General features: G+C 47.4%; 2 protein-coding genes across 56 annotated transcripts in view; both read left to right on the forward strand.

Annotated features, from left to right (window-relative positions):
• The window catches only part of LRRFIP1 (LRR binding FLII interacting protein 1), an 83340-nt gene extending 62932 nt beyond the window's left edge, over positions 1-20408 (forward strand). For 29 of the 50 annotated variants that reach the window (XM_074315673.1, XM_019740882.2, XM_019740885.2 and 26 more), the window contains 5 exons: positions 1030-1122; positions 2075-2167; positions 3272-3364; positions 4649-4790; positions 7068-10107. In XM_074315673.1, the coding sequence (XP_074171774.1) occupies positions 1030-1122; positions 2075-2167; positions 3272-3364; positions 4649-4790; positions 7068-8785 (2139 nt within the window). In that variant the 3' untranslated portion in view covers positions 8786-10107. Of the gene's footprint in view, positions 1-1029; positions 1123-2074; positions 2168-3271; positions 3365-4648; positions 4791-7067; positions 10108-14641; positions 14692-16075; positions 16194-16863; positions 16944-18058; positions 18164-19528 lie in introns of those variants that run through there. The other 21 variants (XM_019740907.2, XM_074315786.1, XM_074315793.1 and 18 more) reach the window with 4 other exon arrangements.
• Positions 20409-24316: 3908 nt separating this feature from the next.
• The window catches only part of RBM44 (RNA binding motif protein 44), a 32803-nt gene continuing 29552 nt past the window's right edge, over positions 24317-27567 (forward strand). For 2 of the 6 annotated variants that reach the window (XM_074315848.1, XM_074315855.1), the window contains exons 1-2: positions 25224-25771; positions 26701-26777. The gene's annotated coding sequence lies outside the window, so the exon portion shown is untranslated. Of the gene's footprint in view, positions 25181-25222; positions 25772-25801; positions 26041-26700; positions 26778-27567 lie in introns of those variants that run through there. The other 4 variants (XM_074315849.1, XM_074315852.1, XM_074315853.1 and 1 more) reach the window with 4 other exon arrangements.

Genomic DNA, 27567 nt, shown 5'->3' on the forward strand with positions numbered 1-27567 from the left:
GAAGCTAAAGAGGAATTTTATCCATGACGTTCCTGACAGCTGAACTTGGAAAGAAAGGACGAGCTTTCCATGAAACCCGATGTCATGTTGGAGCAGAGGGGCAGAGAGCAGGTTCTGAGCCGCAGCTGGGGGGAGGGACTGTACCGCACCCGAAGTACCCCTGCAGTGTTGTCATTGAGGCATCAGTAAGTAGACCAAGGACCCCAAATCTAATTCCAGAGAAGTTGGGTGATCCTGGAATGTTGCCCCAAGCTGGAGACCACAGGCCAAGCAAAACCCAACAGGCAGGTCCTTGTCACAGCTAAGAGGGGACCAGACTTCAGAAAGTGGGCGAGCAGAAGCCGAGGTCAAATGCCTTCTGAAATCACCCAGCTCACGGATCCAGGGAAGTGAACCCTGCTGTCCCCTCAGCTGTGGGCAGTTAATTGGGTACCAAACCATCGTTAGAGACTGTGCTGCTATGACTGAGCTAGCGGGAGACCAGAAGAGCCGTGTGGTCGGGTCTCTGGGCTGAGTCTCAGACAGGGGAGGGGCTGCTGGGGGTTTCTGGATGCTGCCAAGCACTTCTGCTTTCCCACCTTTTCTGTTTTGTCCCTGGAGCACAGAGTGGGCTACCCACTGTTAATGTGAAGAGCTTGCCAAACAGACATTCAGCCCCCTTTTTATCCCAAAGAGTATTCCTTGTCATAGCTCAGAACTGGGGATGATTTTATTATAAGTCCTTTGCAAAGTGGCCTCCTCAGGCCCTCAGCACAGCGAGCCCCGTGTACCTTCCTGGGGCATCACTTACCGAGAGAATCAGGAAACACTGTCACTCCGTAACTCCTCAGTTAGTTTTACAGTAAACCACCAGGGCGTCTTCTGGAAAGTCCAAAGAAATGGTTCATGTGGTTACAAAGGCCTTGAAAATGGTGATGGTGTGGTACCAGGTCATTTTGTCCCGAGGCAAATGTAAATCACGGGAATGGGAACTAGAATGATGCAAAACGTGTTCCCACTGCAACATGACCGTCTCTTCCTCCCTCCTAGGAGTTTGAAAGGGAAAAGCACGCTCACAGCCTCCTGCAGTTCCAGTTTGCGGAAGTGAAAGCAGCCCTGAAGCAGAGAGAGGAAATGCTCGAGGTGGGTGGCTTTCCCCCGCTTTCTCTTTCTTTGGTGACTTTGGAGCACTTTGTTGGTTCATTACCAACGTCACTGGCTTGCTTGAAAATGGAGGGCTTAGGCTTCTCCTCCATGTCCCGCTTAAGGAGCCGCGTCCCTCATTGGGGAAGAGTCTCCTTCTTTGGTGGTTTTGTGTTTGTCTCGGGAGGTTTGGCAGACAGAGGAATGCCCACGCCCTACCTGACACGGAACCTGGGAAAAGGTGAACTTCCCAGCAAGAGGGACTTCGATTTGTGGATGTGATTAAGTTACGGACCTTACGATGGGAGGTTGGCCTGAGGTATCCCGTGGGCCTCGTGGGTCACAGGATCCGTATAGAAGGGGGGCAGGAAAGTCAGAGGCAGAGGTAGGGGGTGCGACGAAGATGGAAGCAGATGTCGAGCGCCGTGAGGAGGGGCCGTGAGCCAAGGAATGTGGGCGCCTCTAGAAGCTAAAAGAGAGGAAGAAATGTGTTGTGCCCTGGAGCCGCCAGAAAAGAACTCAGGCCTGCACACACCTTGATGTCAGCCCATAAGACTCATTTTGGACTTCTGAGCTCCAGAACTGTAAGAGAATATAGTCGTGTTGTTTTAAGCCACTGAATTTATGGTAATTTGTTACGGTGGCAATAAGAAACGAATACAGGGTTGATTTTTAACCTTTCAACTCGATCAGAACCTCAGTGCCTCTAGGTAAGAATTTCACCCAAGCAGATTTTCGTCCTGTACTTCTTGAACCTGGGGAGAAGGACCAGGAAAAAGTGTGGGGATGCTGAAAATGAACTCGGGCTTAGTGACAGAGAATGAATGTGCTGGCACTTCCACAGGTGTGTGTTGGCTCATCGCTTGTCAGAGTTCTCAGAAGGTCTAGCCCTGGGGTTTCCTTCCTGTCTAACGCTTTATCTGCTTTCTCTCTATCTGTTCCTATTCTTCAGGAAATCCGACAGCTACAGCAGAAACAGGCGAGTTATATCAGGGAGATTTCTGATCTTCAGGAAACAATAGAGTGGAAAGACAAAAAGATAGGGGTAGGACTCGCAAGTCTTTGAAAATCCAGTGGGCAGTCTGCTTAGCAAATGTGCTGCTTTCGGAGCCTTTGGTGTGCAGAACCCCCGTATGAGAATGCATGCCGCCCCACGTGTGACGTGCAGGAAGGATGCAGCAAACACACTCACTTACCCAAATTGGTGCTAAGTCCGCTGGAGACCCTCACTCACAGCATTCGCCGGGCTGCCTGTCGTGTGGGGGGCCAGCAGCAGAGCGAGACACTGGAGTGAGGAAGGCACCAGGCCTCTTGGAATTCCCTGCCCGGTGTCACCTGGGCTTTTTCTGAAAGGGTCCCATTGGAGGAAGCTGCAAGGTGGCCAGTGCTGTACCCCACTGAACCCCACCTTGAAATCTCCCCGGGGAGGCCTCACTCTCTCTCTCTCTCTCTCTCTCTCTCCACGAGCAAAACAGAGGCAGCCCCCCTGCATGGGGAAGAAAGGAACCCACTTAACGTAGCTGCTGTGCTTCACAATGGCAATGGCTTCCAAAGCACAGTGACCCATACATACCACGTAGCTCTGTTGACGGTCCTCAGAGGCCTGAGGGCTCATCAGTGCTTTGACGTGGTAAAGCTGCCCTGGTCGTCATCTGACGTGCTCTCCCACACTTAGGATTGGGTGTGCATGGGCGCGTGTGCACGCATGGGCATGTGTGGTGTTTTCTGTAGCACCGCTGTGTTTGTCTGTGACCACAAACGCCGGGAATTGACATAGCAAAATAGTGTATATCCCTCAAATAGTTGCCTCTGGGGGTTCTTCAGCATTCCTTCCTATTCGTTACTTACCCCTCATTTAAATGGGCACATGACTTCTGTTCATTCTCTAAGGAGGCTGTGAACCCGCTAGAAACTGATACAAAGGAAATAGCTCGTGCCTTGGGTTGTTCATGTCTTTCAGGGAGCATTTCTGGGCTGGCATGAGCTACGGGAAGAGCTTTTCGCTTGCGTTTTGCTTGTGTCTTTCATGTATTATGTCCAGTGCTTTGCCAGCCAGCGTTTTTCACAGTAGAAGCCCCTCCTTATCCTGCTTCTGAAGTCCTCTGCTTACCTGTACGAACCTTCTCTCTTTGCTCTGCTGCACACTCAGGCATTAGAGAGGCAGAAAGAGTTCTTTGATTCCATCAGGAGGGAACGAGACGATCTTAGAGAAGAAGTAGGCATGCTGAAAGAGGAAATAAAGGTATGAAGCCAAAGAATGGATGCGAAAGAAAACCGTCCCGGTGACAGCAGCAAATGCTGGGATTCTCAAGAACGAATGTGTGTGTGGACTAGTGTTAATGAATTTTATGTCCTTGAGTTTAGTTATGATCATGAATTGAAATCTTCGGTTAACTGACACCGAAGAAACGGGTAAAGTAAATCCAGGTTCCACGGGGTCTGCCCGTGGCCTGTCACCGTTCAACAGGCAACTCTGAGCTTGAAGCAACTCTGATTTCCAAGAATGTGTTGATATACATCTAAAGATTTTCTCATACTCGTTAATAACTTCCCCAGGCCATTACCCAAAGTTAGAGAATGTGTTTGTTTCTTATACTTAAAGGCTCAAATTTAAGGACGTCTCTAGCTTAGCAGTGGCCTGCGTGAAGCTCACGCTACTCAGACTTGGTGGCAAAGTCCCATGTCCTGTCTGGGCCGCGTCAAGGTCTTCGGCTGCTGCTTGGACACTGAGTGAAAAAGCAATGGTTAGCAATGAGGCTTCGAGCTCTGGAGGGGCAAATTCCTGTGCAGTCAGTGGACATATCAGTGTCAGCCACTTACATCCAGGGGTCAAGGCCAGAGCAGTGAGCCAGAAGGAAGAGCTTAAAGCTCAGACTCCTGAGACTGCCACCCCCCAGGGCAGTGGGTGCAGTGTTGGGGACTGCTCCAAGCGCAAGAGGCGGAGCTGTGGGTAGCAGGGACAGTGAGCCAGTCATCTGTGGTTAAGGGGGGACCCTGGAGTTGTGTGGTGCAGCTGTTTCAAGCCTTCTGCTATGGAGTGGGCACGAGTTACATTTGTTTTCAGTATGCCAAACGTTGTAGCCACTTCTTAAGTCCTGCTCTCACATAAAGTCTTGTTCATTCCTCTCAGAATATGTACATCTTTATCTCTGTGTCTCTTTATAAAGCCTACAACCAGGGTTCTAAAAGCCAAGGTCACTTTATAATGAGTTGCTTGATGCTCCATTCTGTGGCAGCCTCAGGCCACCACCTCCAGTTATAAAGGTGCCTGTTAAAAGTGCCTGGTGACCAACACACGAGGACATGGACAGGGACATGCAGGAAGGAAGGGGCCCTTGCAGGAGACGTCCCCGATGTGTGTGTGTTGATAGAATATTCACAAGGGTGGTGCCTAACTCTTCTTGACTCTGTAGAATTTTCCTCTATTGCAAGAAAAATCATTTCTTTTTAAACTATTATTAATAAAATAGACTTGAATCTAATTGTCACTAAGTGATTATTACAGTGAGCCTATTTTTGTTCCCAGAAACATGGAATAATCCTAAATTCAGAAATAGCTACCAATGGAGAGACTTCAGACACTCTGAATAATGTTGGATTCCAGGCTCCTACCAAGATGACGAAAGAAGAGTTGAATGTCCTCAAGGCGACCGGGGATGGGACCCTAGGTAAGTCCTTGTTTTCCTTTGGATCCTGTCACCTTCCAATCAGCATTGATTCACCTCCCATGCATTATTAAAATTAGAGTAATCATCACTGATCAATTAACAGTCACACAGCATGCCATTTGTCCTGTCACTTCATGGGCATTTCCTTGCCAAACGATGTGATCACCCACGTGTGTTGTCTGGCGTGCATCTCTGCTCAGTGCTCCCCACAAATGGCTGAAGGATACGTTTCTTGTGCTTCTCAAAGCTACCAAGTGAGATTGTGCTGCAAGGAAAATAGCCTCCAAGCTAAGTGACATTTTTGATAGTACTATCTGGTTTTCCTCAGCTATGCGCCAAGTATGGCTTTTTAACTTATTCTGTTACAGAATTGTCAAAAGCTCAGTCTAGCAGAGGCTGGAGAGGAAGTGACTTGACCATGTTTGCAAGGCAACAGTGTACAACCTGCCCACCAGGAAGCGTTCTGAGGGCACGAGGTGCCTGTGGGCAGCAGGTTGGGGCTGTGGCAGGACGTCTTGGTTGCCATTCTCAAGGTACCACTTGAGATGGACAGACAGCCCTGGGTGGCGAGTGTGGTCAGTGTGAAGGGTTTCCCTTACCAGCGACAGTCTGACTATGTCTGCCCCTTTGTCAGAAGTGATATTCCTTTGTATGCCACATTTTTCCTCCTGAAAAAATATAAATTGGGGAATCCAGTAGATTGTAGGAATATTCTATACAATTTGCAACTGTCTGCAAAGATTCACTGATTAATATTTGACATAATATTTACTCTGGGATAAACCTCCAAAATCTGGTGTGCAGCCCGAAGAAGCTGCAGCCCCGTATGAGGTCACACTGGTCACTGGTCACCAGTCTGTCCCAGCTTTTACAGTGAAGCCAGAGTAAGGATGGGCCGTGATTTTAATTTCCATCTGGATGCTTTCGTCTTACTTCATTTTATTTATGGAAATGCAGAAACCTGTGGGCCCAGCCTCTCAGGACTTGCTGCCCAAGGGGTATCTCAGTGTCTTTATGACTATTGAAGGAATACAGCTCTTTCAATTGTCTAAAAGTTGCTAAAAGAAGACAACCTGATTAATTTCTATCACAGCTTCATATTAGCTACCTGAGCAGCTGGGAATTTGATCATGCAGCTCTTGCTCAAATACACATTTTGTAAGTTTTTTATAACCGTTGTGAAACAAAGAACTGGAAATGTCAGTTTTGTAAGTGGTCTCTCCAAATGTGTTTTGATCACATGCCACTGTAAAGAATTGTGGGAACTTCCCAACAGATGTGTTTATTTTTAATTTATATGTGTGTAATGTTTCATGAATAGAAAGTGTACATTATAGAACACACACACGCATAGAAATGTTTAAAGATGCGACAAAACCAACTCTTAAGCGGAAGTCCTTCTTTTACCCCGTGTCCCCGGGGTAAGTGTACCCACCGTGGACACCACTGGCTTGTAAAGTTATCGAGCTGTGACTTTCAGCAGCTTCGCATCCTATATTCTGGGATTTTGTTTGTTTGAAGAATCCAAAATATAACTTCATTCCAAAGAGGGACATGTTCTTTACCATAATTCTTAAGTTGATGAATCATTAAGTAATTAAGTGATTGTCCTGATTTTAAGCATTGGCCTCCGGCTGGGACTCCCCGGTCCCTCAGGGAAAGGAGTGAAGTTATTTAGGGCACGGGCTGCTTTCTCAGGAGATACTGATTAGGTCGAGGGTGGATTTCTTTTGACTTCATATGAGTTGTTGCAAAAGTATCTTCCTTGAGCTTGACCTTGAGGCTGAGTTTCTTAAGATGAACTGAATGTTCCTTTTAAAATTCATTTGAAAGCCGCTTTGGGGGCTGTGTGATGCCCAGTGCAGTTTGACAGCTGAAAAAGTACGAGTTGTCCAGATGTGCACTGGAAGTGAGGATGGGCACACGAACCTCTCGTCCTTCTGGAATCCATCATTTTGGATTGTTTGGCTGCCTGATCCAGAGCTCTTTCTATTTGTTAAAATTTAACTTCACCTTGAGAATCGGTTCACGCAAGATGGCACCGGCAGCCACTTGCCTTCGAGGTGGTGGCCACGGCCTTGGCTGATGGAACACTTGCAAATGCAGTGGCTGCTTTGTGGCACAGAGCTGGCCAGGGCTTGTTCTGGGTGATTCTTTGATAAGTCTGTCTCTCTAGGAATGGGGCCGGGTGGGAATGAGAACTTGTGTTTACATTATAATGTGTATTAAGTGGTCACCACATCATGGGGTCCCTTCATTTTCTCAATGGTCTTTTAGGAAGAGCCAATGAAGTGGAGGTGAAAAATGAAATTGTGGAGAATGTGGGGAAAAGAGAAATCTTGCCGAATACCGAGCAAGAACAGCACAAAGAGGACCCAGGAAAGGATTGTGTGGACACAGAGGTGTTCCGTCCTGGCGACAAGGCTGAGGACCAGAAAACCTCTGAAGACAGTGGCCCCGCCCTGGGAACAGTAGCAAATGCTACACATGGGGAGCAGGTGGAAAGCCACGTTCTAGCCAGCACGTCCTTCCTTGAACACACAGAGCAGGTTGGGTCAAATGAGGTCACAAGCACCGCAGATGGTAGGGCTGGGGCTTCACGTTTGGGCCACTCAGATAGTGAGATGGGGCAGGGCCCTTGTAACGCCTTGGATATCAAAAACCAAGGTGGAGAATCTGCAGAAGGACAAGAACAAGAAAAGCAAGATTTTAAAACCAATTTGGGAGAGCTTAGCACGAAACCACACGAGGAATCCACTCCTTTGCCAATATCTGAAGTCGAGAGGGTGAGTAGCACAGATACTGGGGGGCCAAGTGGGAACCCCTCCCAGGGCATGGCGGAGGCAGAGCTAAGTGGAGTGAGGGAGCACGTGGTCATAGGGGCCTCAAGTCCTCCGAAGCATAGCAGTGCCACAGTGAAGCATGATGAGACATGCACGGTAGGTGTCCCCAAAGAGTCGGACCCCAGCACAGGACATGGTTTAGAGCACGAGCTCACCAAGCAGGAGGTAGCTGAGCCCAGGGAAGCCCCAGTTCAGAGCACAGGAGTCGGTGGGGAGAACAACGAAGAAGAGGAGGAAGGAAGAGAATTAAGGGATGAGACACCCGTGCAGACAGAGGTCCCAACGATTCCTTTTTGTGCAGCAGCCAAAGGCAGTGCTCAGGAAGTAGCAGGGCCAAGGATGGTAGAGGCCCAAGCTGAGCCCCTATGTAGGAAAGAACCCAGTGCAGAAAAGAAAGACCAACAGGGAGAAGCACTGGATTCCCCACAGAAGAAGACGAAAAACAAGAAAAGGAAAAACAAGAAGAAGAAGCCACCGGCACCTGTAGAGACCCTTACAGATGTTGAAAAAGACTTAACGTTTCAGAACCCGGATGGCAGTGAAGTTGAGGAGGAGCCGGTAAAATCTATAGACAACAAATCAGGGGAAGAAACACAACACGAGGTACCTAAACATCCTCAACAGGACATTGTAGCAGGGAGCAGTGAAAACATCGATTGTCCAGAGAGTCCGCACCTGGAGTTGGATGGCACACTTGACCAAGCAAACGATGGCGTCAGCACTAAGGCAGGGGCGGTCCTCGCTGAAGGAGAACCGTTGCCTTTGGAGGGCGCTGCAGTTCAAGCACCAGGCACTGGTGCTGGTGGTGATGGGTTAGACGAGGGTGTTAGAAAAGACGGTGCTGCAGGAGAGGGCGCTGCTCCAGGCAGTTCCCCAGAGCCAGGCGCTGACAAGGCGTCTGGCAGGGCCCAGCTCGGAAACGCAAGGCCCTCGATGGACACCGGCGACGCCTGTCACACAGAAGGTGCAGAGGGCTGTGTGACGTCAGAATACCCAAGTGAGCGAGCCAGGAAGGGTTTAGGTAGCGTTAGTCTAGAAAATGATGACTTGGCACCGGCAGGAGACTTGGGAGACTTCAATTTCGAGAGCAAAGAAGAGACAAGAGGCAGAGACGGGAAGGACAAAAGCAAAGAAGACTGCGCCTTGTCATGAGCTCAGGCGGAGTTAGAGGGGCCTCGGCCAATGCAGGAAGTCCCCTTGTGAGACTCGGCTAGCCCCCCACTGAGATCCCTGAAGTGTTCTGGATCCACACAGCCGCACCGCATGACAATCAGTCACCAGCACTACTGCTTTAAGTTGCAGACTGTTACTTGTAGCTTTATATTAAGGTTATCACCCAACTAAGAAAGACAGACACGTGTTATCAGTGTAGGTTCTAACTGAGAGCATGCCAGTCATATCAAAGCGTAATGCGCACTGTTTCTATTTCTGCTTCAAATCAAACATAGTTAACATTTTTCTTAGGCTGATGTGAATATGGACGTTCTTGACCAAGTATATCAGCATCTCCTTGAAATGACCAAATAGCATTCTGAGATTTGCACATTTTGGGTATAATTGATATTTAAAATAATTTCTCATTCAAATAACTGTACTTTTTTAAAATTTAATTTTGATATGTACATTATAACCTTGTTTTAAAGAGAGACCAAAGTGGTCTCTTGTTTAAAAAGGAGACCAACGGCCAAACCACACCTGCGTCACCGAGTGATAAGATTTGCACCTTAGGACCGTGTATTTCATCCTCTTAGGGACACCACACCCCTTAAAGCACTAGGAGATCTCACACCCTTTACCTCATAGAAGTATTTTATCTCAGCCAACACTTTCGATCTCATTATTGATGAGCCCTGCATTTATTTTGTAGGAGATTTTGACTTCATGCTGATTAGATACCAAAGTCATTTTATACAAAGATTTTTTTTTTTTAATTTTTTTTTTTTTTTCTGGAAGAGAAGTATGTTGAAATTGCATTTCCTGGGTAGTATTTGGGTGGGGAGGGTCATTTCTAAAATTTATTTTTTTTAACCTTACAATTACTTCTCTTTGTCTAATTGTGAGTCAAAAGAGCAACACAAAAAAATACTGTCGTCGTGCAGACTGCTGAATAGACTCTAACAGGACATCTTAAATAGTTAAATCAGTTTTGGTATTTTGGTGTAAACGTTTTCATTTGTTGTGTCTCAGTATATTCTTATTGGAAAATTCTCACTTTGGTCTTCCTGACCAATATACATATTTTCTATACAAAGAAGCATTTGAAAAAATAATTGTAAAGTTAAAAAATAATTGTAAAATATGAAAATCACAAGGGAATGTACCTTTTGAATGCTGTCAACACCTCATGAAATTATATGAATTATTTTTACTGTTACAAGACATCACTGAATGCAAACAAGACCAAAACCTCAATAAAATGTGGGGCAAACGTGTTAACCATGTAACTGAAATAAACACATTTTCTGGTTTTACAAGCCTGTGATTCCACTCTTTGGGCAACTTGAGTTCTGACGGTGTCACCTTTAAGGTAGTAACTTCCTTCCGTGTTCCTGATCCCTGTTGGGGTTCGGTGAGGGACTCACACCTAAAGCCCTTTGTCGGTGCTGCCAGAACTCTCCCGGCATCTGGTCAGGGGCTGGCGTCGGGCCATCCCGGGAGGGTTTGGAGATCTCCTCCACAGCATGTCCTGGGTCTGTGGTTCTGAGGAGGGGCCCCACTTGAGAGAGACCCCCATCTGATCGCTCTGCTTACACCTGCCAGGACTTAGAATGTTCAGATGATCAAAACGGCAAATCAACACTGACTGTTTCTGCGTAAGTGTCCTGAAGTGGAGGGTAATGGGGCTGACAGTCCTGCCCACTTGTGCCATGTAAATAGGAAAACATAGGGCCTGTGAGAGAGTCAAGTCCAAGGGCTGCAAAGAATTTAAAAGGTTCTAGCAGATGTCTCTACCTTGGGCAAAGCTGTAGTCACACTGCAATGCATGCTGGGAAACAGCCCTCCTTCTTCCTTGTAAAGGCCTCCGGGGCCAAACTCACTAAGTGGTGAGATCAGCAAACCATTTTAAGTTCTTTCCTTTCTTTCCCATGTTATTCAGCAGCACACTGGGAGCCATAATAATATGCTTCACATCGCTCCAGCCAGCCAGCCAGCCGTCTCCCTTATCCACTCGTTTTGTTTCATTAGTAAATGTTGTTGATCACTTCGCAAATGGAAGGCACTGTGCCAGTGAACAAGCAGATAGCACCCAGCTTCTACAGGGAAGGGACAGCTCCGAAGCAGGCAGTGAGCAGAGAAGGAGAAAGGATTCTGACCAGCCAAACTATTTCTGGATAATCTAAAAGTCTTCATTGTAACAGGGTGATATGACATCATAGCCCAGCACAGTGATAAAGGTTCACAGTTACGGACCTTCAATGATCAAGAAATGGTTACCTCAGGTATATTAAGCTTAGGAAGGCAGAGATGTGCGTGAGGCCATCTGCGAAGATTTCAGTGTCAAAAGACTGACTCAGAAAAGAATCCAAAGGTTACCTGTCAAGCAAAGGCCCAGAGGAGGCCAGACCGCTGAGGTTTCACTGTGATACCAGTGAAGAGCAGGGGAAAATGCTGGTCACTGGTACCTTCAGCCAAAAAGCCGGGATACTTCTCAGCCCCAAACCAGAACGTGGCCGCTGCATGTAGAACGTAAATCTTCCTTAGTACAATACATATGATTACGCGTCATTATGGGTATGTGTAGAGAACAGAGGAGGGCAACTGAGACTTTGAATTCTAGGTTGTTATGTTAGAATGTAGGTAGGTTGGGAAGCAGTAGAGGTTTTAAAGGAGTTTTTAGAAATGAGATATTGACTACTTTTCTATAATGTTTAGTATTTCCTTCCAGGGAACGGAAAACCTGATGACCTGGGCATATCCTTTCCACTGCCACTAGAACCCTGGAATGCTCCTTCTGAGGGTTTAGACAGTTTGGGGTTCCTGTTTTCTGTCGATAGACTCCTGTCCTAGGAGACCGACCACCCTGTGCAGCATGCCACCAGGACCAACAAAACAAGGAGATGCCACAGTCAGATTCGTTCCAAACGTCCAGGCTCTGGAAGGAAAGAAAGGGGTGTTGTGTGTGTGTTACGTTCAGCGTGTGTGCTTGTGCCGCGTGATGGTCATGCGTAGGGAGAACTTTACAGGAGAAAAGCCCTTGCACCCCACCCAGTGCCCCTCTTACATCAAAGACTTGACAGATTTTTCGCGATTGAATGGCTTCAGCTATTGAGCTGAACGGAAGCCAGCGGGCTGATGTAGACAGTTCCCATTGGTACAGTCCTCTTGCGCCCTGGATACAGAAAGAGAATCGTCTTTCGCATCCTGACTGTTGTTATGCCTTTTGCGGGAAGGAGGTGCTGTCCTGGCGCAGGAGGCCGCCCCGGGGAGGAGGGACACTGAATGATAAGCAAACCAAGGCAGTGTAGTGAGGGAAGAGGAGAGAGAACCACACTTCGTGGGTTTCTTGAGAGATTTCCATCCCCCTCTTTGCAAACACGGCAGGAGATGGCTCTCCTCGGTGCTGTAGGCAAGGCGGCCTGAGGCTCGTGATGGCTGATACTGGCCCAGAGAATGAAAATGGTTTTCCTGATACTATATTATCAGCCAGCTACGTACCCGCACTGTGCCTCATTTTGAGCTCTGAAAATCGTGTTGGTATCTGCCTTTTTTGTGGAGAGGACCAGATCCCAGTACAGCACTAAAAAGAGTGAGTATTTGGTGACTGGCTCTTGCTTGTGCTTGACGGTGCTATAACCCTGGGCGAGCGAGGTGACGAGAGGCCAAAAGAATGACAGACCAAATGACAGAGAACCCAGTGCTTGTTCCGCTGCCCCAGGGGCTGCCTAGAAGGACTTTGCTATCCGTTTCTCACTTCCCAGGCCTCTGAAATACATACCGAAAATTTTGTTGGAATTTAATATACAAAATCCAGATTTTTAGAAAACGTAATCCTTTAGCAATGTTACTAAAATATAGTTAATAGCCACCTCATTTTATCTTCCCAGTATAAAAGAAAACCCTAAATTTGAGACATTGTGACTTTACATTCTTTGATGTCTTGTTTCCAAAAGCTGCAGTAACTGTTCTTTAAATGGATAGTTCGTGTCTATTTATAAATGAGATGTTATAAACCAATGATGAGCAGTGCTACTGCTTAATCACAGGGTAATGATAGGCTTGCAATACTCTTGTTAAGGGTTAACAGTAAGTATATTAGTGATACAGATTCATTCACGCAGCAAATTAGTCTTGATTTTTAAAGCTATAAAAAAAGCAGCACTCATTTTCTTCATATCAAATAATTTTGCTTCTTTCTTATTTCTATTAAAACTATTTCATTTTAATCATCTTGAATTCTGCTTTAAAATTTATCTTCCTTAAAAGTTCCACTTCTCTATTTTTCATATTCTCACCATCAGACTAAAGGTCAGGTTATCCTTAATTTTCATTTTTTTTGCTAGCACTGTTATTACATTGTAACATTTATTTTTTTACTCACTATGTAGGGTATTTGAAGTCTTCTAATAGAAAAAAGATAACAAAATTGTACAATACATATATGAGCTTCAAGACCACTTTCTGATATATTGGTTTTGTATATGGGAATGTAAAATATATAAGATAAAATGAAAAGTGATATTGAGTAAAAGAGTTGGGTTTATAACTACAAAAAAATTTTGTTTCAGCATTGGGTGGGTTTATGGAAAGGAAAAAATGTTAGAACTGACTTGTATGTAAATTAAAATGGAAGGCAAAAGAATCATGAATTTATCTTGTGCTTAACATTTTCTGGTTTTATGTTATGATGGCTTTCAAATATCAACTTAGGGTGTTTGGAAAAAACGATTAGGGAAAGCGTGGACCTTGGATTAGAGTGTGGGTACGTGATTTTTTAAATGAAAACAAGCTGCTTTTCATAGGAGTTTTTCCATTTCACATGGCTCACCCAGAGCTGTGCCGGTGAGAGTGCTGTCCTGTGGGAATATGAGCCTCGGGCCAGGTGTCCAGTCCAGCCCAGAGGTCTGAGTTTAGATCTGGAAAGACAGTGAAGTCGTAAGCAGTGGGGCCTGAGGCTGGGCTGCCTCACTGTGCTGGGCCTCGGTCCGCAGAGGGACAGAAGGACAGTGTCCACCCACAGGGCTTCGTGGGGTGAAGGAGACCGATGGTGTAAGCGGCCGGAACAGTGCCTGGCACCGAGCGAGGGCGCAGCACCCTGGGGCATCCCTGTCACCATCACGTCATCCTGATTTTCCCATAAACGGGCATTTTCCCCGTTTAAGTACAGGTGGTGTCCCCCCTGTGCTCTGAAGGTTGCATTCCTCAGCCCCCTTTCAGGGAGGGGTTTAGGGAGATCTCTCGATGCTGGTGCATCGGCATCCTGACATATCTGGGGTGCGAGGAATGACAGGAACCTAAACTACTACTACAGTCTCCCTCAAAGAATAAACGCATTTGACAAGTGGGTTAGCAGATGTGCTGTCAGCAGACTGATTTGTAAACGTACAGTCAACACTGGTATCGGTGAGTCTATGAGAACAATGAAAGAAAGGCTCTGGGAGGTAAACTCGGAAAGCCCAGGCTGATGGAAATGCCGGTGGTGTTTCACGGTGATTCTGGGTGTGTCTATTCCTTGCTAATGATGTTAAACCATGAAGCCTGTGAGATCTTGTGTTGCAGTGTGGTTTGGCCCTAGAGCTCTTGCATGCTAACCCAAAATAGAAGATTAGCCTGTTTGCATGCAGCCGGACGTGCCCCTGACGAGACAAGCATGTTGTGGGAGGTTGACCCAACTCACCCTTCTGTGGCTGAACTCTCCCCCGTCCTGTGTGTGGCCTCATTCACTGTGGTACGTGTATAATCCCTTCATCATCAGTTTCACTAACCTGAAGCCTCAGCCTTCAGTTTAGCGGTCTGCTAAAAGGTGCAGCCCACAGACGCCCCTAAACCTTGTCTTTCTGATTTCTTTAGATATTAGGTTGAAAAAGCTTGTTGATGAACGAGAATGCTTACTGGAACAGGTAACAATCTTTGTGATTTTATGAGTTCTCGAATGGGGCACCTGAAACCATGACCCTTCCCACCCTTCCTTCTTGCTTCGTCAGAACCCCTAACAGGCTTCATGCCTGAAAATAACTGTGGAGCATCCGAAGTCTTGGAGGTTCAGAGGGGAGAGGTCTCAGAGACTCAAGGCCATGGAACTGAATTGAGTGCACTCACATGAATGGCTGCTGAGAATTCATATTTACGTACAAGGCCTCAAGTAACCATTGAGTGGCAAGAGCATGATTGAGCCGTTCTAGACACCACTTCTCCTACTTCTGGTCCATAAAAGTCCATTTGTAATCTCAGTGATGTGCAGCCCTTTCCGGCAGGTATTTCTTTATCGCTGATCAAAGTTGTTTTAACCATGGTTTACCTTCATGGCTCTCCTCTGCCTCAAGCAGCACTAAACAGCTGCCCTATTTGGTCTGTCCTATTCGGTCTTTTCTGTATGCAGGATAGGTATCAAATCATTCCACAGTCCCTTTCTAAGGAACTACTCTCTCTCCTTTTCCCGCATAAGCCTAATCAAAGGTGTCTGCCTTACGTTTTACAACTCCGTTGATTTTTCTCAAAATGGTGTGAGCACTAAATATGATAGGAAGCATCTCTGGATGTTCCTGTGATCTTTTAAGATGTATCCACGGCAGTTCTGTACTTGTTTTCTTAAAGCAGCGTGCATCTTGTGTGTGCCTGGGGCCCCACTCTGCGTGTATCTGGATGGGGGGACTGCCACCAAGTCTGCAGAAATTGGAGGTTCACAGGACAAGGGCTGGGAAACTCCCTAATACACACCAGAAAATTCTACAGTTGAGGCTGTTAACTACCAGTCCAACCATACCTGCCTCTCTCATAGAGGAAAGCTACCTAGAGGCCACCGCCCTGCAGGTGACAAGCCTGCAGCTCAAGCAGGTTCTGTTGGGGACTCCAGTACTTCTGTCTCTCCAAGGCTCCAGGTGGCCGTTCAGGCTCCTTGGTGAATAAAGCAGAGGTTAATAGCGCCCTGAATTGCTAACTCTCAGACCAACATTTCCACTGTTTTATGTACAATCTCCTCCTGAATTACAGTGGAGTTTCAACCTGAGAAATAACTTTTCACCCAGTTACAAAATAATTCATGCCTGATACTGTAAATAGAATTCCATTTTCAACCATGATACTGTTATGTTCTGAGCAGAATGCTAACTGGCGGGAGTTAGTTTATGTATTTATTTGTGTTGGTCCCTTTCTTAAAGGGGAGAGACTCCCTGTCTCCTTTTCCTCCATTTCTCTCATGCTTAATTATGTGACACCCACCCCTAACTCCCTTTGGACTCGTTTAGCAGAGAGAGATTAACATCCTTTCTCGGTGGGTATTTTCAGGTTAAGAAACTCAAAGGGCAGCTGGAAGAAAGACAGAAGAACGGCAAGGTGGATACTCTGCGCCCTGAAGACACTGTCTTAGAAAATGGGACAGACGTGCACGTGATGGATCTACAAAGTAAATGTCCAGCCTTGTGTGGGAGTATCTTTGACGTGCACGATTTTCAATGTCCTAGTGCGGGAGGAGAAAAGCTATGGTGGCAAGGGATGCCTGGTTTTCCCCCCGACGCCCTTGAGTACAGAAGCGCAGAGATGTTTCTCTGTGGCACAGAGCAGGCTGGGCAGGTGTGCAGAGCAAGGATGTGTGTGTGTGTGTGTGTCTGAGCCTGAGACACAGAGCAGGTGCCCCAAATCGAGCACCGAGATGCCACCATGTGACGAGCTGCGGGAAAGCACATTTACTGTGCTGGATGTAGCCGTCTTTTGACATGCGGATTGTATGGGAAAACCAGAAGGTATTTTTCTACTCCAGGAAACTGGAAAGAGGCTTGAGGGGATAAAATTACATCCAGTCTCTCTCCCCCGTTTCCCCTACCCCACCATTTCTTGGTCCTCTCCGCCCACAGGTGCTCTCTCTCACCTGGACACTTTCCCAGCCCAGGTTTATGGAGAGAGAGCCCCTCTCCTATCCAGCTCAGGCAGCTGGGGTGGGGGGAGGGGACCACAGGCCAGGACTTACAGATTTACAAGCTGTTCACCAAGTAAGGGCTTGGTTCCCGGTAACTCTTGTTTTTAACATTTTAAAAGCCCCAGAGCTTAACAGATTTTCCTTCTCTTTCAACCTTCAGGGGATGCCAACAGACAGATCAGCGACCTCAAATTTAAACTCGCAAAATCGGAGCAAGAGATCACTGCATTAGAACAAAATGTACGTGCACACTTTTAAGCAACAGTGGTCAGCTAAGCGGGTGACTAACTGCAGTTTTAGTTGCTAGGACTCGCCCCCGACAGGCTGAGGACAAAAAGAAGCAGAGATTTGCAGAACCACAAAAGGTCCTCAATTTATGTCCTACAAAGAGAGAGCACAGGGAAAGAAACATCATTACTAGGATTTGGGTTGTACAAGCAATGCTGATCCTTTACAGACAGTGGTTAGTTGTAGAAAGTAATGTGGCCAAGGACTCTTAAAATTTTTCGTTTTTAAAAATGATATTTAAAATTAACTTAATTAAGAAGCGCTTCTTGTGGGGACCTCCGTGTCGCCGGGGTTTCCGTCCTCCTGTCTCCCAGCCAGGACAGCTCACTCTGGTTCCTAGATTTGGGGCACTCATGCCTCTGACATGCTGGGCAAATTGTGTCCTAACCAAAGGGAGAAATAAAAACAGGTGCTCTTTCCTCCTCCACTGTGGGTACGCATGGCTGGAACTTTCTGGAATTTTTACAGAAACAAAAGTGAGACCAGCACACCCGGAAAGTGATGGGTTTTATGAAGCCCGCCTTTGTCTCAGCAGAACGGACGTCTCCAGCCGGCCTTGGCCGCTCTGCCTTTCTCCCCAGCTCTGGCTGTGGAGTACCACCCCCAAGCCTCCTTCGCTTGCTCCTGTCTGAGAGCCTTGCCTGCTTCCTCCCTCTCCTGCTTCCCCACCCCACACTGGGAGAGAGTAGATGGGAGCTGGGGTCCCGGGTGCGGCCTGTGCCTTTCCAGCACCGTTCTCCTCGGACCAGCCCGTTTTCTGGCACAATCATCCCACATAGGGGGAGATGGTGGCACGGGCGTCAGCAGTATGGGAACCATGTTTTTGGACTAGGCTCAGAGAGGAAAGAAGTTTCTAGTAGGGGTCAGTACCAGCTGGCTCAAAAATAGGAGCAAATAGCTCGCTTGGCTAGAACCTATACAATAGTCAAAAGCCTAGATCATAATTCTTCGCATGGTGTTTTCTCCCGTTTTATCAAAGTACACCCTTTGATCCCAAGTATAGTAAAGCAACCGGAGAAAGAAAACAAGTCAATCGGTTTATACATATGGTTGTTCCTTCCTTTTAGGTAATAAGGTTAGAGAGTCAAGTATCACGTTACAAATCAGCTGCTGAAAATGCAGAAAAAATAGAAGATGAACTGAAGGCTGAAAAAAGGAAACTCCAAAGAGAGGTAAATGTTCTAGGCTATTTCTGGGAAAAGAATGAGTGATCTAGCGGGGAGAGCAGAAAGAGGATTTACCGCGGGGAAATCTGCCACTGGCTTACACGCCGTCCCCACCGGACCAAAGCCCAAAGGCCGTGCTGACGTCACACGAGCTCAGCGTTCAGCCAATGAGGAGATTTTAGTGATTGTCTTTGATTTACTACAATTTCACTCTGACGTGTGACATGTGGGTTTATTGTTGTTTGTCCTGCTTGGGATGTGTTGCTTGGATCTGTGAAGGGTTTTCTCTAAATCAACTTTGGAAAATTTTCAGCCATGGTCTTCCCCCTGGTCATTCCTCCTTCCTGGTCTCTCCACTTTTCCTTGGGGACTCCAGTCGGAGACCATCAGACCGTCTCGTCGCCACCTCCACGTTTACCCATTAACTGCCTGCCTTTTCTTGTTTCCATCTCTCACCTCTCTCTGTTGCATAATGTATAGTTTTTGCCTGGATCACCCAGTTTACCTCCTTCTGTGTTTTTTAAAGTGTGTTCATTCCTGATGGTTTCTGGCTGTATGGTCATGCCTGCTCTCTTTCTTAATTGTATCCTATTTCTTTCAAGATTTCCCGCACAGCAGTTCTCTTTTCCATGCTCAGTCTTTGGGAGTCTAATTTCGTGGTTTGTTGCTTCTGCTGACGCCAGTGGTTTGTCCCTTCATGTGTTTGGTGTTTTGTGCTCTTGTGTTTGACTTTAATTTGTAGGAATACTGCAGGCCTGACTTGGGGAAGTTTCCTGCAAAGAGGGCTTGCTTCAGCTTCTGCCTCTGCGTCTGCTGGTGAGGGGTAGGGCAGTGGGCTTTGGCCTGTCCCAGGACCCCAAGCACCCTTCTTGAGGGTTTGGGACCAGAAATAGCCACAGGCTCTGTTGTGATGGTGTCTCCACAACTGCATGGCTGTCATACCCCCACCCTAGGGCACCGGCCTGGTGCCTGCCCGTCCAGGCAGCTCCCTGCGGATGTGGCTTCCTTTCTGACTCCGGGCTCTGTCATCCTGGCCCCCCCGGGCATGAGGCTCTTGGCCTCACGCATTCCTGCTGTGGCTTCTGGCTGTAGCACCTTTGGTCCTGGCTGCGTGGGCTGTGGGGCCCACCTCCGCCAGCTGCTCTGGGCTCAGCTCTTGTTTGTGTGTTGGCCTCACTTACCTTCTGTGGCCCCAGCAGGATCCCTAGGCCTGCGCCCTGTCTGGGGTCTGGTGGTTTCAGAGGAGGAAGATTACTCATGAGGGCAGACTTTTGGGCCTTTTTAAATTGAGAAGTATATGTATTCACACATGTGTAAGTACGTATGTCTCGGACCTCAGTGGGTGCAGGTGATAACTGTCATTTTCGGTAGGACTGAAATCTTGGCAATCCTGTTACGTTTGGAGAAAGCCGGTTCCTCAAAGCTGCCTTTCCTCCTTGTTCCAGCTTCGCTCTGCACTGGACAGAACCGAGGAGCTGGAGGTGAGCAACGGCCACTTAGTGAAGCGTCTGGAAAAAATGAAAGCAAACCGGAGTGCGCTCTTGTCCCAGCAGTAAGCGCCAGCTGCGCACGGCGCCTGGCTGGTTGTGGAGAGCATCATTTTGCAGGCTTTCTAGGCTGCTGTCTGGGAGCTGCTCTTCCCCTGCTTCTGAGAGAACTCCCAGCGACCACCGGGCTCCGCGTGCGTCCCCATGGCCTCCGGACGCCTCTGTCTGCAGACCCCAACCCGGGCTGGGTGCCACCCAGAACCTGCAGGCCATCTGATAAGCACACTGGGCCTCTGAATGCCGTTTAAATGGTCATCGAGTAAAGATTAAAGTGGGACTTGAGTTTTCTTTTCCTGTGTCTTGCTGAAAATAAGGGGAAATGTTACAGTGATAGGACTGCCTCTCGTGGCAGAACCTACAATTTGAGCGACTTCAGTAGTATCTCTTTGTCTGCGCTTTTCACACACAAAACACTGTGGAACCACAAGCCATTACCAAGCAGAACTCTCACTAGAAACAAGGGGACGGTCCAGAAGTAAAAGTGGCCTTAAGAAGACTCTTTACAGGCAACAAATGAAGCTTTTCTAAGGGATTTTTGCATCCGTTCAGTCATAAGAATACTTTTTCCCAGGGAATTAGGCAATAGCTTCCTGAAAAATGACAGCTTTTCATTTGCATTATTTAATCCTTACTTTTGGAATTGAAGTTGTTAACTTCTTTTAAAGAATGTACTATTAGAAAAATTAAAAAATGAGAGGTGGAAAGACCTCAGCGATGTGTCTTTTTTTTCCCTCCAATCGAGAAAGAAGATCTGTATTGAACTATTTCATGTGAATTGTTCTGTGTGTTTGGGGTCATCTTTTTATTTTTTAAGCGTATCAAGTCAATTCATTTTTTCCCCCTGTTTAAAATAAAGGTATATTCACGGTGAATAAGAATAGTGTGCTATGAGAATCAGCACTCTTAGAATAAAAAGTGAACTGAAGAAGTCACAGATCAAAGTAGAAACAATTATGATACCTTCAAGGACGAAATTAGGGAAAGTTTGGCTACTTGCCGATTCTGTTACTCTTTGCATATGTCGTGTTTCAAATAAGGCTGTTTAAGTAAGCCAACTTTTCAGGATATGAGCAAGCACAATCCAAGGGAGTGTCAGCCAGAACTATACATAGTGATCACACGTGGGAATGCTGTGTAGGGGACGTGAATTGGGTGTATAACATTACGAAAATGCCGCCTGTGTAGTGCTAGAGGTCACGAGGTCCGTCCCCCAGTATTGTCTGGGTCTGGGATACACACGGCTCCATTTCCTTAGGTGCGAGAGAAGTCGTGTCTCCTGGTGCCGAGGACGTTGTCCAGTTCAGATCTGTTGCTGCTGTCTGAGTATTCCGTAGATTGAACCATCCAATCACATCAGTGCCCACACGATACGCTGCTGCATTTTTACGCAGAAACTTGCTCTGCATTGATCGTGAAAGGGGCAGCTCTCTACGGCAATGTGGTTTTTGTGTTTAAGATTTGTCAGAGAAAATCTTACAATGATTGGTGTCAAAAGATTTCTATGTTGGAAATTCTACTGAATGAGTTTGAAGTGTTTTAAGAACACAGTGGATTCGCCAGGGTCCCGCCCAACAGCGGAAGCCACCCAGTAATTGGAACAGGGAAGTGTTATGTAAGGTAGGAAGTCCTATCATAGGGGATTAACTGCTAAGAACAAAAGAAAACGCTAAAGAACATCCTAGAGCTGAGGGCAAGTACCCAAGGAAGGGACAAACTGGGATGGAGACCTGATGGGAAGGGTTGGGTCTGCAGCCCACTGGGGGAGCAGACAAGTGCCAGGGTGCCAGGGGCTGGTGCCAGGGGCTGATGCCAGCAGGCAGGAAACCATGGGCCAGGACTGGGAGCACACGCTCCTGGGGGTGGGCACCACCACATTGCCCGCCTCACGTGCCCAGTGGACAGGAGGAAGGATTGAGGAAGGGGGAGTCCCCGCTTCCTGCAGTGTCCCTTCAGCCCCCTCTTCTGACAGCACTGGGCCAGTCAGCAAAGGAGAGATGTCTCCTTCCTTGTCTTAGCCTAAGGCTCCTTCCACACATCTTAATACAAACGTGTTTAACCAGTAAAACGTCCCTATCGCTTACAAATAACACCAATAATAGCTAACACGTGCGTAGTACTCAGACCTGCCTGGAGGTCAGACTCTTAGATCTTTTCACTCATTGATCATCTGAGAACACTGAGAGGTAGGTGCTCTCGTTAAATCCATTCTGCAGATGAGGAAACCGGAGCCCAGCGAAGCGAACTGGCTGGACGTCTCACAGCTGGGAAGCGGAGGCCTGCAAAGTCACCACTCACGTGTCTCGCCAGCGCTGGGAAGATGGCATTTCTTTCCCAGATGTGTGTCTCTGAGGAAGTCAAACCTTCCGTCTCTACCTTTCACACCAATCCTTACAGAAACAGCAAGTCTGTGTTACACACCCTTCCTAATCCCGGGGAAGCTAGAACACCATCTTTCTATTTATTTTATAGAATAAAACTTTCCCTGCAGATGTAGCTGTTGGGAATTTGTCGCTGGCTTTTTTCATCCCAGCATTTCTCAGCCTCATGCTACCAATGTCGTGGGCCAGATTGTTTTTCGTTGCTGGGTGGCCGTCCTGTGCGTCTTAGGATATCCAGCAGCTTCCCTGGCCTCTACCCACTAGATGCCAGTGGAGCCCCCTCCCCAACATTGTGACAAATAGAAATATCTCCAGACATTGTCAAATGTCGATGGGAGGTTGGGAATGGGGTGCAAAAGCTCTTCTGGCAGAGAGGGGAAAGGTACACGCCAGCCAGTTGACAGGCAGTGGTATCTAGGGGTGTGGTAGCAATGTGGGCCTGGGGCCTGGGGACAACTCTCTAGTCCCTGAGACATTGGGAGCTGGGTGGGAATCTAGTCTTGGAGGCTCTTGGGAATAGGGCAGAACCCCCACCACTGAGCTGGGGTCCTCTAAATCCCCAAGTATCTGCCACGTCAGAGGGGATCAGGTGTTCCCTACCTGTGGCTGCAGGTACAGGGAACCAGGCGGGTCAGTAGATAGCAGCTCTGTCGTCTTCAGATATCCAGGCACATGCTCACGTGTGCCACCTCCCACCTGGGCCTTTTGGAGAAATACACCCAATGCTGGTGCCCCAGTTTGAAAATTTCCAAGTGGCTGCCCTTCCTCCCTCCCCTCGCCCCCCCATCCCTCCCCCTCGGCTAATGCTGTCAATTCACCCCATTCTGCGCTGCCTTCTTTTGTGGCTGTGTGTGGCCTTCCGGTCCTCAGGACCACAGCCTCCTCAGGGCAGGCACTCATCAGGTATGGCCCGAGAGCCCAGCGCCACACAAAGCAGAAATCCATATTTGCTAAATAGTAATGTAAGTTCTAAAGTAACAGTAACTTTCGATTTTTTAGTTTACATTTTGGACTATTAGAATAGGAAATCTAAGACATAATGGAAAATAACATTTCAATTCTGAACGTCCATTCACGATGTCTTCTAAGTGAGTTGCTCTGTGTCCTAAATGCCCTTCGGTTTCTAAAAATTAAAACAATTTGTAGGAGACACATAACAGGCATCCTGGTCCAGGTTTTCTACCACCCTTTTCTTCTCCCAATCTTCTAATTCAGGGCTGAGCACTGGTTCTCAATGGGGGTCTGGCATCATGTGACTTTGGGCCCTTTCCCAAAGTTAAAATGATTCAGGACATCAAGGCAGCCATGACAGCACAACTAAAGACACTCACGAAAGAGGACTTCCAGGATATCTTCAGAAAGTGGCAAGAACGATGGGATAAGTGTGTTTGAAGTGAGGGGGAGTATTTTGAGTGGGATTAATGACTATGTCTTTTACTGTAATAAATTTTTAAAAATGTAAACATTCACTGTATTTTTTTATCAATCCTGATCATACTTAACACTAACTCACTGTATTCCATGACCTTGTTTCATCTTTTTCATGATCTGAAATGTTATTTACTTATTATTTACAGGTTTATTGTCTGTATTTCTGTACTCCTTTTTGGAATCAGACTGCGGCAGCCCCAGTTCTTGAATCTGTATTTAGTGAATCGCTATAAAGTCCAGAAAGGTCATCCCCCAGAAAATGCACAGTCATTCTTTGTAAAATCATGGAAACACACACACGCTAAATGTTTAGGGTAAAAACAAAAATATTAAATATACTTTTAAAGTCACAGTACAGAAGAGACATCTGCTTCTAACAAAGAGATTCCTGGGTATGATAAACCTGTCCTGGCCGTTATACCTTGTCTCGCCTCAGCTTTCTGAGTTCCTCATGCTGCAGCAGCTTCCTTTCCTGAGATGAGACCTAGCAGACCTCAACAGGTGTTTGTGGAGTAAGTGTTACCAGCTCCTGAATGAGAGGTAAATAAACAAAGGGCATGGAAGATCCCAGTCATGTCTCTCTACAAGGTTCCCCCAAAACATCCAGAGTGAGGCTCTGTGTGAAGTAGGGTGGTAGGGGATTTCTATTTTCTTTACATTTTGCTGCATTTTCTACGTTAAACACATGTGACTTTAATGTTAAAATATTTTTAAAACAATGATTTAAGCAAAAATAAAAAAAATGCGATAAAAGCATGTACATGAAAATTTTTATTGGGGGAAGTGTGTTTTTCCAGGACCCATCAGCTGCATGTCAAGTCGTTGCTTTCAATCTAGTTGTGGAGGGCGCAGGTGTGGGAATAGATCGGTGACCTTGGTGTCATGAGCACCGCGCTCCAACCACTGAGAAGACCGGCCGCCCAAAACACGTGCATTTTAAAGACAGGATAACAGTGCCTTATGGAACCATGTTAAAGCCTGAGGCAGAAGGAAAAAATAGGAGTTCTGATTTGGACATTTTGTTCATCTTGGATTTTTCATTACTTTGACTTTTTAAACGAATGCATTAAAATATTTATCCTGATTACTGAGTTTTTTGGTGCCCCCATAATTTTGCGCCTGAGGCAAATAAATGCCTCGCCCTAGCCCTGGCCCTTCTAACGATATTTAACGGACTGTCTGAGGACACGGCATGGTAGACACCAGGAAGGGGCACTTGATGGAAACAAGGCAGGCAGCCAGGCGGGCGGACACCGGCGGGTGCTGGGCCCAAACCAGGGGTCAGTTTGGGCAGTGGCCACGCAGCCTTTTCATTCGGGGATTCGCACAGCCGCGCGGTCCAGACGAGGGTCTTGGGCTGCAGAACAGAAAAGCTCCTCTGAGAGGCTCCGCGGGGCCAGCCCACCGCCCAGAACTGACGGCCAGGGCACAGTCGCAGCGGCCGTCGTTCCCGCTTTCGCGCCTGAACGCCAGGCCAATCACGGCACCGTCCCTGTTCGCACTGACCAATGGGAGCGCCCCGTCAGCAGTGGGCGGGCCGCTGGCGGCCGTTACCCGAAGGGCCTAGCGGCTGCACGCGGGCAGCCGTCGTTGTCTGCGGCCGCCGCCGCGGTCGTCCGTTTCACGTGTTGCGGCGGCAGCGGCGAAGGTGGAAGTGCGGCTCCCAGGTGCGGCCCGCGGTCGGGCGAGGGTGGGAGCCGGGGTCTTGAGAGGGACGTGGCAGCGAAGCCCAGTTGCGGGTCCCGGGGGCGAGAGCTGAGGGCCACGCGGTGGGAAGGAGGCCTTCGAGGGCTTGTCCGGGGTCCCGGAGAGGCAGGCGGACGGGTGGGGGGCCGCGGGCCCGCGGGGTTTGCGCCTTGGTTGCGTGGCCTTGGCGGTGCGCGTTCCGCCGGTCTGCTCCCTCTACGTGCGGTTCCCAGCCGGTCGCCCGGCCTCGCTGCGCAGGCGCCGGGCGGACGTGGGCCGCGCAAAGCGCGTGTAGCGCTAAGTTTGGGGCCGGCGTTCAGGTGCAGTGATGTCCCTCGGGGACGGTGCACATTCGCTCGTGCTTGTCGTCGTGACGACGGTCTCGGCATCTACCGCGGGCGGGCACGGGATGCGGCGGCCACGGAGGCCCGGGAGCGAGACGTGCACCTGCGCTGAGTGCCCGGACGTGCGCCGGGTGCGGAGCGGAGCTGGGAGGGTCACCGACCCGACTGACAAAGGCTCCTGACCTGATGTGCGGGGCCGGAAAGGTTCCTTAAGGAACGGTGTTTGGGGTGAGATCCGAAGGTTTAAATACAGGAATTGAAGGTGGTGGCGGCGCTGCGGGGCGGTCAGCGAGGACGTGGTGGCCCGACTGGTCGGAGCGGTGCGAAGGGCGAGCAGCGCCCGGGGCCGTGCAGGCTCTTAGAGGCCGCGCTAAGGTTTTCGTCTTTATCCGAAGGACAACGACAGTGTGTTGCAGGGTTTTCAGCAGGAGGGCGAACCGACCAGATCTGCGTTTCGGAAGCTGCTTCCGGCCGGGCAGGCGGTTCCCGCTGTGACGGTGTGTGTCACCGGTCACCACTAAGCTGTATCAGGTTAAAGCTGACCAGGCCTGGTGGGGAGAAGGCAGGTGTCAGGGGAGGCCTGAGTTTTCTGGCGTGGTTCTGCCATGGAAAACACAGGCGGGAAGAGTTTGGTAAATGAGAGCGGGCAGCACAGAATGAAACGGGTACGTCGGGAGGAGTGGACTTGCTGAGTCGCGCAGCCCTTCTGCACTGAGTGCGCGGAGGAGCTGCCAGATTGTTTTCCACGGTGGTTGGGGCCTTTTACATTCCTGCAGCCACAGTATGAGGGCTCCCGTTTCTCCATGTCCTTCCCAACCCTTATTTTCCACGTTTGGGTTTTGTTTGTTTTTTAATAGCCATCCTAGTGAGTATCTCCTTCTGGTTTTGATTTGCATTTCACTAGTGAATAATGATATATTGAGACTCTGTTCATGTGTTTATTGGCCATTTGTGTATCTTTGGAAACATGTTTATTCAAGTCTTCTGCTCATTTTTAAAACTAGGTTGTTTGTCTTTTTGTTGTTGACTTGTAAGAGTTCTTTATGTGTCCTGGACAATAGACCATTATCACATATATGATTTACAAGTATTTTTGTAATTCTAAAATTTTTCCTTTTGTCAAAGCTTTTGACCTTGGTTGTCTGTCCATACTTAAGAATGAAGCTTGCAACACACTGAATGAAGATTAGAATGCAGAATTAGATATGAATGCGAATCCAACTGGTTAATACAGGTATTAAAGAGATTTGCAAAATGTAAATGCTCTTCTCACTAATTTTTTGAAAATATATTTTTTAATTTAAAATGTTATGTTAAGTAATGGGTTTATGATTTATGAATAAATTAATATTTACATTTTTTTGTTTTAATTGCTAATGTGATAGGTATTAATAAATATTACCCAATAAACGAATACTCCTTGGGGTTCTCAATACTTTTAAGCATGTGAAGAGTTCCTGAGCCAAAAAGTAAAAAAAAAACTGATCTATACTAATGTAAATTGTTTTAATAAACTTGCTCTCTTTTCATCTTACCCTTTATCTTAGATATTGACCTGACATCCCTAGAGTAGGAGCTTTACTGACTTAAATAAAATCCCTTAAGCCAGGATTTTTAACTTCAAATTTTTAAATGTAGTGTAAAAGTCCATAAATCCTTATATTTCTCTTCTTTAGTTAGAATTTTAAGTTTTAGTTGTTTTTAAAATACAACTCTCGGTTTTAAAAAACTCCAGAGGCATTTTTGTGTGTGTGATTATATCCTTTATATCAAAATCAGTACTAAATTCATTTAGTAATCAGTACTATGGCTAACTCCTATTTGCTCAACTTTCAGATCTCAGATTAAATGATACTTCCTCAGCAAGGCTTTCCCTGACCCTTAGACTAGTTTAGATCTTTTTAAATTTCCCATAGCACCTCGTATTTCCCCAAATCCCCAGATTACAGGAATTTCCTAGGGTATCACTTCTGGGCCCCAAATTAGGCTGTGGAGTCTGTTTTTAAGAAGTGTCTCAAGTGATT

The sequence above is a fragment of the Rhinolophus sinicus genome, linkage group LG01 (assembly GCF_036562045.2).
Source record: "Rhinolophus sinicus isolate RSC01 linkage group LG01, ASM3656204v1, whole genome shotgun sequence".
Taxonomy (NCBI): Eukaryota; Metazoa; Chordata; class Mammalia; order Chiroptera; family Rhinolophidae; genus Rhinolophus; species Rhinolophus sinicus.